The sequence below is a fragment of the Mirounga angustirostris genome, unplaced genomic scaffold, assembly GCF_029215605.1.
Source record: "Mirounga angustirostris isolate CCGP_5_RB_7025 unplaced genomic scaffold, mMirAng1.0.hap1 SCAF_15, whole genome shotgun sequence".
NCBI lineage: Eukaryota > Metazoa > Chordata > Mammalia > Carnivora > Phocidae > Mirounga > Mirounga angustirostris.
Window position 1 is genome coordinate 46,186,360 of NW_026991723.1, and position 17,476 is coordinate 46,203,835.

The 17,476-nt window shown below is 38.4% G+C and overlaps 1 protein-coding gene across 7 annotated transcripts in view; it reads left to right on the forward strand.

The window, feature by feature from the left end:
• Positions 1–17,476, forward strand: part of FOCAD (focadhesin) — a 310,969-nt gene that overhangs the window by 144,979 nt on the left and 148,514 nt on the right. For all 7 annotated transcript variants that reach the window (XR_010407633.1, XM_064579209.1, XM_064579206.1 and 4 more), the window contains 4 exons: positions 869–973; positions 1,358–1,459; positions 1,981–2,111; positions 3,993–4,119. Coding sequence is in view for 6 of the 7 variants with exons in the window: in XM_064579209.1 (XP_064435279.1) it covers positions 869–973; positions 1,358–1,459; positions 1,981–2,111; positions 3,993–4,119 (465 nt within the window). In the remaining variant the exon portion in view is untranslated. The remainder of the gene's footprint in view (positions 1–868; positions 974–1,357; positions 1,460–1,980; positions 2,112–3,992; positions 4,120–17,476) is intronic.

Below are 17,476 nucleotides of genomic sequence, written 5' to 3' on the forward strand. Positions count from 1 at the left end.
ATTACTGTAGCTTTGAAGTAAGTTTTGAAACTGAGAAGTTTGAGTCTCAAACTTTTTTTTTTTTTAAAGATTTTTATTTATTTGACAGAGAGAGGGAACACAAGCAGGGGAAGTGGGAGAGGGAGAAGCAGGCTTCCCGCAGAGCAGGGGGCCTGATGCGGGGCTCGATCCCAGGACCCTGGGATCATGACCTGAGCCGAAGGCAGACGCTTAACGACTGAGCCACCCAGGCGCCCCAACTTTTTTCTTTTTCAAGATCGTTTTGGCAATTTGGGATTCCTCGCTTTCCACATGAGTTTTAGAATCAATTTTTCAATTTTGGCAAATAAGCCAGCTAGGATTTTGATGGGATTGTGTTGAATCTGTACATCTATTTGGAAAATATTACTATATTAACAGTATTACGTTTTTTGATCCACAAATGAATTGTGCTTCTCTTTTTATTGTGTTATGCATAGGGATTGAAATGAACACCTGCAGAGAAATTTTTGTCCATTAACCACCCCCTTACAGTATGACTAATTTTATATATTTCATATTGGAATAACACATTTCACTCTACAGTTACTTTGTTGTTTATATATTCTACGTTTTAGCTTCTCATTAGAACTATAAACTTCTTTGGGGCAGGATATATTTAAGAAAAACTTTTTTGATTGGTATTTGGCAGGTCATTATAAAAGAGATAGAATATTAGTGGTACTATGAAATTACCACTGACAACAAATAGCTAGCTAACATTTTTTTCTGTCTTCAAAGTTATATATATATTCCTGTTATTCTTTTGAAGAAAAACAAAATAATGATCGCATTAGAGATCAATTTCCTTTAGGAGGCATAATAAATATATTCTTTACATTCATTTTAGGTACCAAATCTGATTCCAGTTTTAATGTTCAAATTGGGAAGACCACTGGAACCCGTGTTGTATAATGACATCTTGTATACTTTACCTACACTTGGTGTTCACAAGGTTTGTATATTAACCAGTTTGGGGACAAAAAGAGAGTGAGGCATGCATAATACATTGAATTTTGAGCCCTTAATTTTGCTATGACTGCTACTTCCCTTGTTGGGCCAGAAGTATTTATTATGGTATTTAAGAATTAATTCTTTGAAATCATTTAATAGCCAAATTTTCCCATTGGCTGTTGTCTGAGATTAGGTCTTACACCCCCAGGTTCGCTAGCTAGCCCCTCCCCCAAACTATCCGCCACCTCTGAGAAGGTGGGTCATATTGTCGTTAGCTTCCATTTCGGTCTTTATTCTATAATAAGGGATTTTCACATTCTTTTGGTCACCTTGGGATTACCTACATTTATATTTGTGAAGCCAACATTTCTTCAATATTTTCTAGGTGTGTATAGGCCAGATTCTGCGAGTGATCCAGCTTCTTGGAACCACTCCACAACTAAGAGCTGTCACTCTGCGCTTATTGACATCGTTGTGGGAAAAGCAGGTAAGCTTAGAGATAAGCTTGTGTATTAAACATGTTCCTTTCACCAGAGCAGATTAGTTTTGTCAGGTGTGTGACAGGGCCCTGATATAGTAGTGTTAAGGCGTGGCATCAGTGATTGCATTCAGAAATCTTGGTTTGGCGTGATGCTTTTGATCTGTAATGCAGTCGGTTGTGATTGACTCTCAAAGAGAAATTGAGAATAGAAGAAAAAAACTTATCTTGTTAATTCTGAAATTTATATTTCCATCTGCATGGAAAAAGTAATAGAAATATGATTACATGTGATTAGAGCCTTTGTAATTAGGGTGAGATTCAGCCACCTTTTTCTTGTCTTATGAAATGAACAGAAATGGGTCTATAAGAAAATCCCTAGCAATCACAAAAGCATTCTTCTTTGCTGATTAGAAGAAATGCATTATAATTAGCAATGCAAATGTGGGATTTGGAGGTAAAAATGCTATGTAAAATGATTATTCAACTCAAGTTGGGAAATTACCTTTTTTATGAAATTGCCTTCTTAGGATCGTGTCTACCCTGAACTGCAGCGTCTCATGGCCACGTCCGATGTACCTTCTCTGTCTGTGGGCAGGGAAGTCCAGTGGGAAAAACTCATCGCCAAAGCAGCATCAATCAGAGACATATGTAAGCAAAGGTAAGATGCGCTTAATCCTTGGGAATGGATATCATGACACATTCTTTTGCTTTTAATTTTTTTGTTGCAAGCAAGAGACTAGGAATGATAGGCAGAGGATATTTGAGTAAGAATAAATTAATTTTCAGTTCCAGTTTTCTGATAGTAGAACTTAGTATGATTGGATAATAACTTTGAGAAGCAAGCATGTCCTTTATATTTCAGACCTAGCCTTGTATCTAGTTTATAGGACATTTGTATCCTCTTCTGGATAATAATTTATTATTATAATAAAAAATGTGATGCTATGTTTTCTTTTCTTTCTTTCTTTCTTTTTTTTTTGTATACAAATCTCTGAAACCTAAGCAGTGGGCTATAGTCAACTGTTTTTTGTTTTTTGTTTTTTAAGATTTTATTTATTTATTTTTGTCAGAGTGAGAGAGAGCACAGGCAGAGGGAGAAGCAGGCTCCCTGCTGAGCTGGGAGCCCGATGTGGGGCTCGATCCCAGGACCCTGAGATCATGACCTGAGCTGAAGGCAGACGCTTAACCGACTAGGCCACCCAGCTGTCCCTGTAGTCAGCTGTTTTGTCTTATATTTTCCCTATGTTATGTCTAATTGTTATAAAGGGTTTGAATAGGGAAGATCTCATTTGTGATTCATTGCCTGGAATTTATTACTAGGAATTATTACAAGGAAGGCCTGATCTTGAATCCCCATGTATGCCCTAGAGTTGAGGAAGACATGAAAGTATTAGGGAGGTGACTCTGCTGTTGTAGTTTAGGGATTAATCCTAAAGCCGGTAACGTGGATGATTCTTGTTTCAAGTCTGGGATCAGGATGTATCTAAACCTCAGCAGTTCTGCCTCTTTTCTAAGCTTCAGCCTTTGGCAACACCAGCATAACCTCACTCTACAAGTCACACACATGAAACCTAAGACTTGGGAGTGTGGATTCTCTGGAGCTACTGGAATGGAAAACATTTTAGAGATGAAGGACTATTAGCCAACATTTTGATTTTCACGCTTAAAGCTCAGCTTCAGGAGAGGTTAAATATCAGAGCAGGTCAGCGTCTGTTGATAACTTATTCAGTATTCCACCTCAAGGTCTGCCAAAATTTTCCAGTTTTGGAAAATGATTACTGTTTGTCTGACAGTGAAACAGTAGAATCCAACCAGGCAATTTTCATCAGCTGGTAGTTTGTTCGAGAAAACCATTCTATCACTCAGCGGTGACAAGGAAAGCCAAGGGTGGACCTGAGCATTTCTTTGAGAAGTTAATATCATTCTGGGGATAGCACACTGCATGTGGAATAGAGAGGGGAGGAAGGGGAGGAGGAGGAGTGAGTGAATCCAGTGTAGTGCCTGGCGTGAGATGGGTGTTTAGTCAGTTATAATTCATGTCATTACTTTTATCATCATCATCGGCATCATTATTGTGATAGGTGTAACCACCTGCGTATCACTGCTGTAATAAATTATCTTCTCATCTCCAGTCCCTGCCTTTGTAGTCAGTGGCTGATACCAGAGCACCCGGCAGGCAGGAATAGCTCTATCTTTACTGATAATCTCAATGAGGTAAGTCAGTTCTTCTCACCATTATTATAGACTTGAATTTTTGTCAATTCAGGCCGTAGGATTTACAGTTTAGGGAGAAGAAAATTTGTTAGCAAGTGCCCTCTTGCTTGGATAATATTTCTTTATCAACAATGAGCCTTATGTTACAGCAGGAACGACGATGAGGCAAATCTTGGCAGAAAACATATGTTAGTATTTGAGGGTCAACATTTAATGGACATAAGGGTAAAGAAAAGCACTAATGCTGTTTGTTCAGGCAGAAGTCCTGGGAGGGGGAGTGTGCTCTTTGGCTTTAATCTTGTTTCTAAACTATCGTTTCTTGTAGGCCCTACCAGCATGGAGCGGATATGTTGGCAGCCGCTTCCCAGGTGTTGAATGAATGCACCAAACCTGATCAAGCCACTCCGGCAGCCTTGGTCCTCCAAGGTCTTCACGCGCTCTGCCAAGCGGAGGTAGGCTTTTTAACATTGTTTTGGATCATTTTGAAGAAAATATTGTCCAAGCCATAGTAGTTACAAGGATGTAAGTTTAGATTCATTTAATTGAGTGTTTGAGTATTCATTCCCAGAGGTTTTTATTTGGGAAGCAAAGCAAGACCTACTTGCCACATTCTTTCTAGAGGGGAGTCTAGAAACATCTGGTCCTGCGGACATTGTCTAGAGGCTAAAGACAACCACTCTATGTTTTCCCTTGTTCTTATTTTTATTTTTATATTTTTTTGTTAACAGAGATGGGAAAGTTATGCTCCTAGGAGATCTCTTGAATAAATCTGCTCATTAGGTTTGTGATTAGCACACTGTAGAAGCAGAGGAAGAGAAGAGATTGGCATACACCTGTGGCAGTTTAATAACCAGCAAAAATTATTGTTGGCTCTTAGTGATCAGTTTGGGTAGGATGGATTGATGTTAGACTTGCACCTCTAAACATTTTCTGAACTTGAGGCTGCTCCCCACGTGACAACACAGCAGAGAGAATCTTAACCATCTTGGAGAAATGGGATAATTATGTCAAAGATCACTGATCAACCTAACCAAAGTTTTTGACACAGTGAGACATACTTAGACAATTGGAGTCTTTTAGTGAAGGAGACTAAGTGGAAATCTCTTAGCGTTGGCAATTATGGTTGATAAGATAAGGAATATAATGATATAATAATACATCATTGGCAGTGGGACTCTACTTGTATTTATATGTTCTTGTGCTAAGTACTTTCCATTTATGGTTCTCATTAATTCTGCAATATGAGGATTAAAACACCATTTTATAGATGAGGAAAATAGACCTTCGAGGGAGGTTTACTCAGGATCTTGGTAGGAGACTAAACTACTGTTCTTTTGGGTAGACACTTATTTTAGCAGAGAGTGAGCATCATCACTATTTAGGAACCAATGTATGCTGAGGACAGCTTGTGACCATGGGCCCAGTGATGGACAAAGCTGTTTGGATTTCAAAGCAGAGCGCTGTTACAGCAGGGGTCAACTACTCAAAACCAAGGACTTTTGGTTTTTATTGCTTCAATTAGTCATCTGGAATTGGGAAGTGTCACTTTAATAATGATCTTGCTTTCATGGTAAATAATTCTAAACCTCATTTTGAAATGAGTTTTTCTTTTTATTTTTAAAGATTTTATTTATTTATTTATTTGAAAGGAGTTCTTTTTTTAATTTTTTTTAAAAGATTTTATTTATTTATTCGACAGAGAGATAGAGAACACAAGTAGGCAGAGAAGCAGGCAGAGGGAGAGGGAGAAGCAGGCTCCCCGCAGAGCAGGGAGCCTGATGCGGGACTCGATCCCGGGACCCTGGGATCATGACCTGAGCCGAAGGCAGCCGCTTACCCGACTGAGCCACCCAGGCACCCCTGAAATGAGTTTTTAATAGAAGCTTTGAGAGAAGAGAGAATTCTATACTTTCACCTCCAAATGGTGATCAGTGTTACCATTTTGGAGTATTTCCTTTTCATTATTTTTTCCAAACAGGAATCAAGTCCTTTCCAAAATTAACTTTTTCCCTCTAACAAATGGTAATTTTGTCTTACTGTGTCTATAATTCCATTGTGTTTTCCACTCATCCTCTGCTGTTATTACACGGCTCTGTTGTTTGTAGATCCTTATTAACTCTTAAGAAATGCTCAGCGTGTGGTGCTGATTTTTCTCATTCCATTTTCTCTAGGATATCATTAACTGTAGTTAGTACTGGAGATACGAAAAATGTACCAGATGTGGCAGGAAGCGTCTTTGTTTTGGGGCAATGGTGGGACTGTACCTGGTATATACCAGTTATTGGCTTCCTGTCCTTTGGTTAGTTTACTTAACCTCTGAGCTTCTAGTTCTTTAAATGAAGATAAAAGATTACTCAAAAAATAAAAGAAACCTAGCATAATGTCTGCCCACATAGGTGCTCTTTAAATGTTGAGTTTGCTCCTGAAAAATTGGTACACAGTTGGATATAGTGAGTGCCATTAAGGAGGTTCTAAGTAGTTTTTTGTTTTTAGTCTTTTCCTGAAAGCTCACATAATACAGGACAGTGACTTCATTTCTTCCTACAGATGGTACCCTATCCTTCCAATGCGGAAGCTCTTGTTACTTCTTTCAATACTTAAAGGAGACAATTTAGGATCGTTGAAGTCTATTCCCCTAATCCAAACTACTACCCAGAGGATTTTACTAAATAGGATCGAAATCCATTCAGGCTGCTGTATTACAACATAACGTAAACTGGGTAGCTCATTAACAAACATTTATTTCTCATGGTCTGGAGGTTGGTAAGTTTGAGCTCAAGGTGCTGGTATATTCAGTGTCTGCTGAGGGCCTCCATCTTGGTTCCTAGATGGCCATCTTTATAGACAGCTTTAACCTCACATAGCTGCAGGGGCAGGAGAGCTCTCTGGAGACTCTTGATGTGGTCACCAGTCCCAGTCATGAAGGCTCTGCCCTCATAACCAGGTCATCCCCCAAAGATCCCAGCTCCTAAAAACTACCCCCTTGAGAATTACAATTTCAATATACGAATTTTGGAGGGGACACAAATGTTCCACCCACAGCAGCCACTTTGCTTCTTGCATTCCATTCTCTTGTAGAGGAATTGAGACATCATGTCTAGGTATTTTATTCAATGAGGCCTGTGTCTTATTTTCATACCTTAATACTCCTTCTTCTGCTTGGTTAAAGGCATTTCTCTTTTCCATTGTGTTTCCTTCCTCCCCGTTGTGTTTCCTTTTGTTTTATGAAATCCAAATCCCATATGGTGTTTTTATCAAAATTTCACTTTTAAGGGGCGCCTGGGTGGCTCAGTCGGTTGAGCGTCTGACTCTTGGTTTCGGCTCAGGTCATGATCTCGGGGTTGTGAAATCAAGTCCTGTGTTGGGCTCTGCGCTCAGCATGGAGTTTGCTTGACCCTCTCCCTCTGCTCCTCCCCTGCCCCGCTCGTGTGCACACACTCTCTCTCTCTCAAATAAATAAGTAAATAAATAAATAAAACCTTTAAAAATTTCACTTTTTAAAGAACTTCAGCTGACAGATTGCAAATGAAATAAATCCACCTTGTCTTTTGAACAAATAGATGTAGCCTTTTCAAATCCTTTTTGTATTAAGATCAGTACTAATAAATCATAAAGCAATACTGGCAATCACTTAACTTCATTTTTTATAGAGAATGCTTATTTTCTTATCCCTTATTTTTCACCTTTCTTGTCTTAGAGGATAAACTCACTATTTTATTGACCCTTACCAGAGGTACATAGTTATTTACCGTCTTTTCCTTATAGATAGTACAAGTGTCCTGAGTTGTGGAATTTTTTTTTTTTTTCTGAGTTGTGGAATTTGTTGAAACTGACTGCATCACAGTTGATTTTGGCAATCGAAATACTCTTTTTTAAAAAATGTTTTGTAATAAATAGCTTTATGTTCGTTTAAATAAGTAGAAATAATCTATTTCCCCTTGATGAACCTTGACGGTGGTAATTGATCTTTGTGTTTTGTTTAAGCCATTCCAAGCTTTTTTTGTATGTGTTCATTATTTGTGAAGCTGCTGCCATTATGTCCTGTGATATGTATTGAAGTTGCAAAATACACTCAATTTGGTGGCTCTTGCCAGGACACATTTACTAATTTTGGGCTAATCTTTTTTTTTTTTTTTTGCCAGCATGCATTCTTTGAGGCCGTTTATTGTCTTCTAATTGATATCATGTGTGAAGCAATTGATGGTTGCCAAGAGTTTCAAGAATGAAAATATTCAGCATAGTTATAAATCTATTTCCCAGTAGCATTTGGTAGTAATTTGTCTATCCACTGCTTTTTAGATCCTTGACTGTCAAATATAATTAAGAATACAGAAAGCTGAAAACAATGAAACTTTAATAACCAATAAGGAAAAGAGTAAAATTGAATAACCCTATCTTTTAGAAAATGCCTCATTTGGAAAACCATTCCCAATTGGATTTCGCTGGGCCTTCCCATCCTTGCCTTTTGTATAGTAAGTAGAGCTCTTTTTCTTAAGGTCGACACTGGACTCCTCAGTTTTAGAATCACAATTATGAAATTAATTTTCCTGGAAGGTCAGATTAAGCCTGCAATTCCTCCTCCTTAATCATTTATCATGGTCTCCAATGAGAGATTGAAAGGATGGATTCCATGTCAAGGCCAACTCTATGAAGGTGAAGATTGTGTTCCCAACGTGGGTATCTTCTATGCTGCTTTACTAAACAAAACACATAAGGGGAACTTCTAGGAATCTTCGTTAACCGTAAAGACAATTATGTAGTTTCCATTTTGGAACTGGAAAAGAAACTTACTCTTTCTTTAACACTATTGGTATATTGATTTAGGACTTCATACTTTTTTTTTTTTCTTTTTAATGGCTGAACTACTTTTTACAAGTTACAGCTAATATTTCTGGGGTACCTAATATGAATTTGGACATTTTGTGATAATGGGGATTCATTTTATACTGAAGAAACAGTGGCTCTGGCAATTTAAGTAACTTTCCAAGATCACATGACTCATAAATGAAAGAGAAGTAAAGTAGATCCAAGACTCTCTCCAAGTCTGATTTTCTTTTGTTATTTTGAGGCTTCCTTCCTTTGAAAAATATGAGCATTGAAAGAAGTACATTTCTTTGGCTTTAAGCAGAGGGTTTGCCATTTTCAAAGGAAAATTAATATTTGTGCATTATCTTTTCCATATTTTTTCCATTCAGCTTTCTCATCTCATCTGAACACTTTTTGCCCCATTCCATCCCCATAATCCTTAATTTTCTTCTTTTTAAAAAAGATTTATTTATTTATTTGAGAGAGAAAGAAAGCTTGTGCATGTAAGTGGGAGAGGGAGCAGAGGGAGAGGGAGAGAGAGAGAATCTTAAGCAGACTCCACGCTGAGAACAGAGCCCTACTCAGGGTTTGATCTCACAACCCTAAGATCATGACCTGAACTGAAATGAAGAGTGGGTCGCTTAACCGACTGCACCACCCAGGTGCCCCATTTCTTTTTGACTTAATATAAAGTTATGTCTCTGAGAAACAATATTCTCTTAAAAAAAAGTTTTATTAAGCTATAAATCACATACTATTCCTTTCATCCGTTTAAATGTTGACAATTTGATGGATTTTAGTATATTTTCAGAGTTCTGCAGCCATCACCATAATCAATTTTAGAAAATTTTACCACCTCCACCAAAAAACCTTGTACCCTTTAGTTATCACCCCCCAACCCCTCACATTTGCCCTAGCTGTAGGCTCTAGGCTCTAGGCAACCATGAATCTCCTTTCTGTCTCTATGGATTTGCCTATTCTGGACAGTTTATATAAATGGAATCATACAGTATATTGTTTTTTTTGTGACTGGCTTCTTTTACTTAACATGTTTTCAGGGTTCATCAATGTTGTATCATGTATCAGTACTTCATTTCTTTTTACGGTCAGATCATATTCTATATGGTAATTCTACATTTTATCCATTTATCAGTTAATGAACTTTTGGATTTTTCCCCTTTTTTTGTCTATTGTGAATAATGCTGCTATGAACATTTGTGTACAGATTTTGGCATAGACATATGTTTTCATTTGGGGGAGGTATACACCTAGGAATGGAATTGCTGGGTCACATGCTTACTCTGTGTTTAACCATTTAAGAAATGGCCAGACTGTTTTCCAAAGTGGCTGTGCCATTTTGCATTCCCACCAGCAGTGTATGAAGATTTTAATTTCTCCTCATCCTTAGCAACACTTCTTCTTAGCTGCCTTTTCTTTTTTCTAACTGTAGCCATCCTAGTGAATGTGAAGTGGTATCGCGTAAGGCTTTGATTTGCATTTCCCTGATGACTAATGATATTGAGCGTCTTTTCTTGTGTTTCTTAGCCACTTGTGTATCTTTTTGGAGAAATGTCTATTGTGATCCTTTGAATATTCTCTTCTTCATAGCTTTTAACTAGCCTTGTCAGCCAAGTTACATTTTGTTCCTATAGGAATGATTAGTAAAACAGTTTTCTTCTCATACATCAAAGTAGACTGGGAAATCATGAGCTTTTTTATGGGCCTTTTACTACAGAGAGAGCTTATCAAACCATATGAAATACCAGATAAAGACTCGTATGTTCCATTTTACCACTTTGTCTACCTATTACATTTTCTTTATTTTTAATGAAATTAGCAGAAGGTTTTCATTTCAGTTCATGGGAAACTATTAGAGACATTTTAATAATAGTAAGCATCTGTTGTTTTACTGTTTTCTATATAGTAACCATTATGTATTACAGTCATTATATTTATTATCTCATTTAATCTTATGAAAAGAAGCCCTCTACATGAAAGGTACTATTTTCTTCTGGGAGGCTGACCATATTTAAATAATTGCCCAAGGTCATATAGCTAACATGCGGTAGAGCTAGGATTCAAATCCAGATCTGGCTCAATTCAAAGTCTATGTCTTAATCACTTTTTAAAAAAACCCTAGCTTTGTTGAGAGATAATTCACAAATGACCACTATGTGTTTTTGTTAGTCACGTTTGTATTCAGTTGACCTAGTTACGGTGTGATATTATTGGAGAAATCTTTTTGTGAGCGTGACATTTGGACTCATTTCCCACACTTCTCCATTTCCTTTGTGATTGGTTTACTGCAAGAGTTTATATAATTTAGGGTTTGTATAAAGATCCTAATGAAAAGATGTTTTGAGCTAAACTAGATTAATTTTTAGTGTTTTTACTGATTAAAAATTAGATTAGATTTTGTAATTTAAAGATGAATGTTTTTATGTCACTTTTAAAGACATTGGTTTTTATAGTATTACATTTACTTTGAATAATGAAAAAAATAGTATCCTTCATCAACTTTTCAGAAAAGCATTTTCATTTTGTTCATTTTCCTTTCCATGGTATTTTTATGCATACATATTTTTATTTCCATCGTCTCTATTTACATTTTGCTAGAAATATCTTTGATGTTGCTACATATTAAAATTTTTTTTTAAAGATTTTATTTATTTATTTGACAGAGAGCACAAGCAGGGGGAGAGGGAGAAACAGGCTCCGCACTGAGCAGGGAGCCTGATGTGGGGCTTGATTCCAGGACCCTGGGATCATGACCTGAGCTGAAGGCAGATGCTTAACCAACTGAGCCACCCAGGCACACCGTTGCCACATATTTTAATGACTTACTTACATTTCGTTGAGTAAAATTATCATAAGTAATCAAATAATTCATTTCTTAAAATTTTTTTAAAAAATATTTTATTAATTTATGTATTAGAGAAAGTGAAAGAGAAAGAGAGTTGGGGGTGGGGGAGGAGCAGAGGGAGAGAGGGACAAGCAGACTCTGTGCTGAGCGCAGAGACCAGTGTGGGGGTTCAGTCTCACAACCCTAAGATCATGACCTGAGCTGAAACCAGGAGTTGGTTGCTCAACCAACTAAGCCACCCAGATGCCCCACAAATAATTCATTTTTGATTGGATTTTAAGTTGTTTCCCACTTTTTTCTGTTTATTTTTTAAAAGATTTATTATTTTAGAGGGAGAGGGAAAGAGAAAATCCCAAGCAGACTCCCCACTGAGCACGGAGCCCGACAGGGGACTCAATCCCTGAGATCGTGACCTGAGCCACACAGGCGCCCTCCCCACTTTTCTGTCTTTATAATTAGTAGTCTAAGAAATAATTATCTTTATAAAGTTTTAACTTCCTTTTGGATTATTTTCTTAGAATAAATATTCTGGAGTTTTCAGGATATTTTTATGATCTTATTAAATAGTTAACTTATTTTTGTAGTAACTTTCCATGTTTACCTGAGCATGAAAGGTGGAATGTAGGGGCACCTGGGTGGCTCAGTCGTTGGGCGTCTGCCTTCGGCTCAGGTCATGATCTCAGGGTCCTGGGATCGAGCCCCGCATCGGGCTCCCTTGTCTGCGGGGGGCCTGCTTCTCCCTCTCCCACTCCCCCTGCTTGTGTTCCCTCTCTCACTGTGTCTTTCTGTCAAACAAATAAAATCTTAAAAAAAAAAAAAAAAAGGTGGAATGTAGCTATTTGTACCCAAGTTTCAAACTGTATTATTTGTTATTAGGGCGAACAGTTCAATTGCATCACACTTCATTAACTCCTTGGTAGCGTTTCTTGTTACCATCATTGTGCTTGCTACCAGGAGCCCATAATCCCTTATGTCCCCAAATTACAAGCTGTCATTAATGAAAGGAAAGATCTAAATTGTTTCCTCATAGTGAATTTGCCCAATGTAGTTTTAGCTTTAGGGCTTTGGAGAATTATTAATAAAGGAGGCAGGGGGTGATTTAATTCAGTATGGGTTTTTAAGTAGAAGTTGTAAAAAGTTAGCTCTATTTTTAATTTATTTTTTTTAATTTTAATTTTTTAAACATTTTATTTATTTGAGAGAGAGAGAGAGTGTGTGCGCACACACAAGAGAGGGGAGGGGCAGAGGGAAAGGGAGAGGGACAAACAGGCTCCCCTCTGACCTCGGAGCCCAACACAGGGCTCCATCCCCAGACCCCAAGATCATGACCTGAGCCGAAGTCAGACGCTTAACCGACTGAGCCACCCAGGTGCCCCTTAATTAGTTTTATTTTTTAATCATTTGTGTATTGTTATTATAAGTGCTTTTAAAGTTCATCTTGTTTGCTTGCGATATTAAATCCAAACTTCAGCTTTTTTTTGGTTTGCTTTTATTTTATATTTAAGAAATGTCATTGTTTTACTTTAGAGATTTACGGGTTTAAATGTACAAGAGATCCTATTTATCTCATAATCTCATGCAGTCTGTTGCCTGTTCCAGAAGATGTGCAAATAGAAAAGGTTGGTCGCCTTTCAGAAGGATTCTGCCAAGTTGTCATCTATTCATTTTCTGATGAGTAGAGGTGGGGAGGAGAGCAGGGGAGAAGGAAATGGTGTGGCTTACCCCCTAAACCCTGTGGCCACTACCACAGCGAATGGTAGGCAAGGATTCCTTGGGCAGGAAACAAAAAAGTATTCACCTTAAAATAAAAGTATTAACGATTTAAGCCAGGATGTGCAAGGCTCTCTGGATATGAAGATTTATGAGACACTTTTGGCCTAGGAATTCACAGTCTAGTAGGGGAGAACACTGCGTTAAGTACACTAAATGTATTTGAAATTCAGAAATAAGGGAGAGAAGAGATTGATGACAGCAAAGGACTCCTTCCCTAAACCTCACCCAGCAAGTTCCCGTGGCAGAGGGAAAGAACATCTGGGTCTAGAAGAGAGAGGCTCTGTGGCTCACCTCTAGCTCTCAGTTTTTTTCTTGTTTACAAAGAAAGCTATCTTGTTAAACAGCCCTGTTGAGATACAATTCACATAGTCTACATTTCACTCATTTGCAGTGTACAATTCAGTGACTTTTTGAATATTCACAAAGTTGTACATCCATCTCCACGATCAATTTTAGAACATTTTCATGACCCCACACCCTCCAGGTGCCCTCCCCCCAGCCTTAGGAAACCACTAATCTATTTTTTGTCTCTATAGATTTGCCTATTGTGGACATTTCATGTAAAAGGAGCCATATAATATGTGGCCTTTTGTGACTGGCTTTTCATTAGCCTAGTGTTTTCAAGGTTCATCTATGCTGTAGCATGTATCCATACATTATTTTTTATAGCTGGGTAATACTGCTTTGTGTGGCTATACCACATTTTATTTATCCATTCATTAGGCAATGGACATTTTTCCCCCCACTTTTTGGCTATTATGAATAATTCTGCTATGAACATTCATGTACAAGGTCTTTTTTTTTTTTTTTAAGAATTTATTTATTTACGAGAGAGAGTGAGAGTGAGTGCACGAAAAGGAGGGGAGGGTCAAAGGGAGAGGGAGAAGCAGACTCCCTGCTGAGCAGGGACCCCCCCCCCCCCGCCACGGCACTCAATCTCGGGACCCCAGGATCCTGACCTGAGCCCAAGGCAGACGCTTAACTGACTGAGCCACCCAGGTGCGCCTCATGTACAAGGTCTTGTATGGACATAGATTTCATTTTTCTGGGTTGTATATCTAAGAGTAGGATTGCTAAATCATGTTTAGCTGTTTGAGTAATGGCCAGACTGTTGTCCAGATGAGCTGTATTGGTTTACCAACAACATCTTTCTTTTCTTCTCTCCAAATAATGCAGATACTCCTGGGTAGGCATAGCCACTGAAGCATTATTAGCTGTTACCTACATTCTTACCAAATGTATATGATGTGGATAGCCATTTAAGAATAAGAATATAGTAGCATATCTTCGGTCATATAGGAGGGTTGCTAGGAAAGGGGGAGCTGCCCTGGCTAGTTGTTTCTTTCTAACATTCTTTGGGGCATTGTTGCCTTGCTACTCAAAATGATTTCATCTGCCTTTGGGAAGTTGCCAACCCTTGCCTTAACAGGTGTCATTTTGACCAGTAATTAATAACAATCCTGAATGGTGTATCGTTTACCATACTAAGGATGTCTGTCTTCATAAAAACCGACATTTCTATAAATCAGAGTTTGAAAACGTATGGCCTATTTTGTTTGATTATCATAGGATTGATATTTTAAATTCTAATATTAATGAAAAATGAAAATATAGGTATCTACTGTCTCTTGGTGAGGCAGGAATATCTTGCAGTACCTGGCTTGCTTGTCCACATGGCAGTGACCCCTTGCTGTTAAGTAGCATTTAGCAGCTTCCTTTAGACGAGTGTGTGCTTTAATTTGCTGTGGTTCCTCTGGCTTCTAGATTTACGTTACCTGCCTGACCCAGGTAGTCCTTGCAAGTGTGTCCCTTATTTTAATATTACAAGTAATTTCATATAAGTTTGTCTTTGCTTCAAAAAGGAAGCTGTTCTATGATTGGCTAGTAAACGTGAAAAAAGGTCCACATTGTTGGTCATAGGGAAACACTGCAGTCACTAAAATTAAAAAGACTGTCAATACCAAATATTAGAGAAGGTATGAATGTCTCCTGTGTTATTGTCAGGAATATAAAGTGATAAAACCACAGTGGGAAAGTATTTGGCAGTTGTTTTTTTTTTAACATTTTATTTATTTATCAGAGAGAGAAAGAGAGAGAATACGAGCAGGGGGAGGGGCAGAGGGACAAGCAGACTCCCTGCTGACCATGGAACCCAACATGGGGCTCTATGCAGGGCTCCATGCCAGGACCCCGAGATCATGACCTGAGCGGATGTCAGATACTTAACTGACTGAGCCACCTAGCAGGTTTTTTTGTAAAGGTGAACATAAACCTACGTTATGATCCAGCATTTTCACTTCTAAGTATTTATCTGAGTAAATGAAAACATGTCCACAAAAAAACTCCTGTAAGAATGTTCAGTTCAGCTTTACTAATGGTAACATATTTGCAAACAACCCATGCTCATCAGCTGGTCAGTGGGTGAGCAGATAGTGGTGTATTTGTGCAGTGCAATGCTATTCAGCAAGAAAAAGGAATGTACCACTGCTACTCGGGACAGCATGGATGAATCTGAAGAACATGCTCATTGAAAGAAGCCTGTCACAAAAAGTCCATACATATCATTCTTATGAAATTCAAAATTAGGCATAATTAATCTCTGGGGACAAATCAGCATAGTGGTTGACTTGGCATGGGGAGGAGGAGGATAGAGTAGAAAGGGACCTTAGGAAATTCCAGAGTGTGTTCTATACCCGCACTCGTAATACTGTAGCTATTAGCTCCATGTGACTGGTAAGCACTAGAACTATGGCTAATTCAAAGTATGATATGCTACAAACATAAAATATACAGCAGATCAAAGCCTTATGAAAAACATGTAAAATACTGCATTGATAATATTTTTAAAATCAACTCCAGATTGAAATGGTAGTGTTTTGGGTATATTGGGTTAAACAAAATATATTTACGTTAATTTCATCTGTCTCCTTTAACTTTTTAAAATGTGGTTACTGGAAAATTTTAAATTGAATATGTGGGTCACATTCTATTTCCACGGTGTGTCCATCTTGATCGGGGTGGTGGTTACAACAGTGTGTACATCTGTCAGAATTCATTGAACTATCAGATTAAGATCTGTACTTTTAGGAGTATGTTATACTTTATAAAACAAAACTGTACAAGCTATATTTTTCATGCTAGTTACCATATTTGGCATTCGGCATCCATTATATTCTATGTGAAACTTCACGATCACCTTATAATGTAGGTGATATTTGCTGATGAGTCTAGGGAGTCTAAGTAATATCCAAAGTGACGTAGAAATATGTGGTAACGTGGAGATTTGAACGCCTTGTGGTTTGACTATAATTCTTGTGCTTTTCCCATTCGATCATGTTGCTTTGCCAATGGTGATGAGAATGTGAGTCTACTTTGGGACAGTTTGTTTTGTGACTAAAGCCATTGATTTCTAAACCTGTGCTCTCGGAGGTGGTGAATGAGCCATAACATTTTGGAAAGATAATTCTGCAAGTGCATAGGAATCTAGTAGCATTGCTCCTGAGGTCACAAGGAGGAAAACAACTCGCAGTCTAAAAACATTGCCTGCCATTGGAGGGGCAACAGCTCTGGGGTGTGTAGAAACGAAAATCAATACACTGGGGCACCTGGGTGGCTCAGTTGTTAAGCGTCTGCCTTGGGCTCAGGTCATGATCCCAGGGTCCTGGGACGGAGTCCCACATCAGGCTCCCTCCTCTCCCACTCCCCCTGCTTGTGTTCCCTCTCTTGCTGTGTCTCTCTCTGTCAAATAAATAAATAAGATCTTAAAAAAAAAAAAAATACACTGTCCTGAAAAGCAGGGCTCATTCACTTTTAACATTTTCTATCTCAAGTCTTGAGATGGGACTGTGAGGCCAGGCTGGCCCTCTGTTTTCTTAATCAGCTGTGAGTCTGTTGTAGCAAAAATTAATAGGCGTTGCAGGATCATGAAGAAAAGCTCTTTCATCTTTCCCAGCTCCAAGAGGGTGTTGTATTTTCAAAGCGAGTCTTGTACAATTGAGCAATAGATAAGGAGGGGAGGGGCCTTTCCTGGGGATTCTTGACCCCTGGAAGAGTTCACTTCAGGCCATTTGTCACAGCAATGATTTTCCCGGAAATACCCTATGCCAAGGTTATGTTTTGGCTATTCTATCCTCTTTTATTGATTTATTTTCTGAAATCACGGGGGAAGGTAGTTGTCCTGCCCTCTCTTCATCATCCCAGCTCTTTGTCTAGTGGCTCCTTCGGAGCACCATGGGGTGGGAACCATTTTCAATGGGACGCAGCAGGTTTGAAAGGTTTTAGGGAGTGAGTGTGGTACAGAAATGGCCAATAGGAATCCTGGATTTTGTTTAAGCATTTTTCAGCGTGATAAATATAATTTAATATGG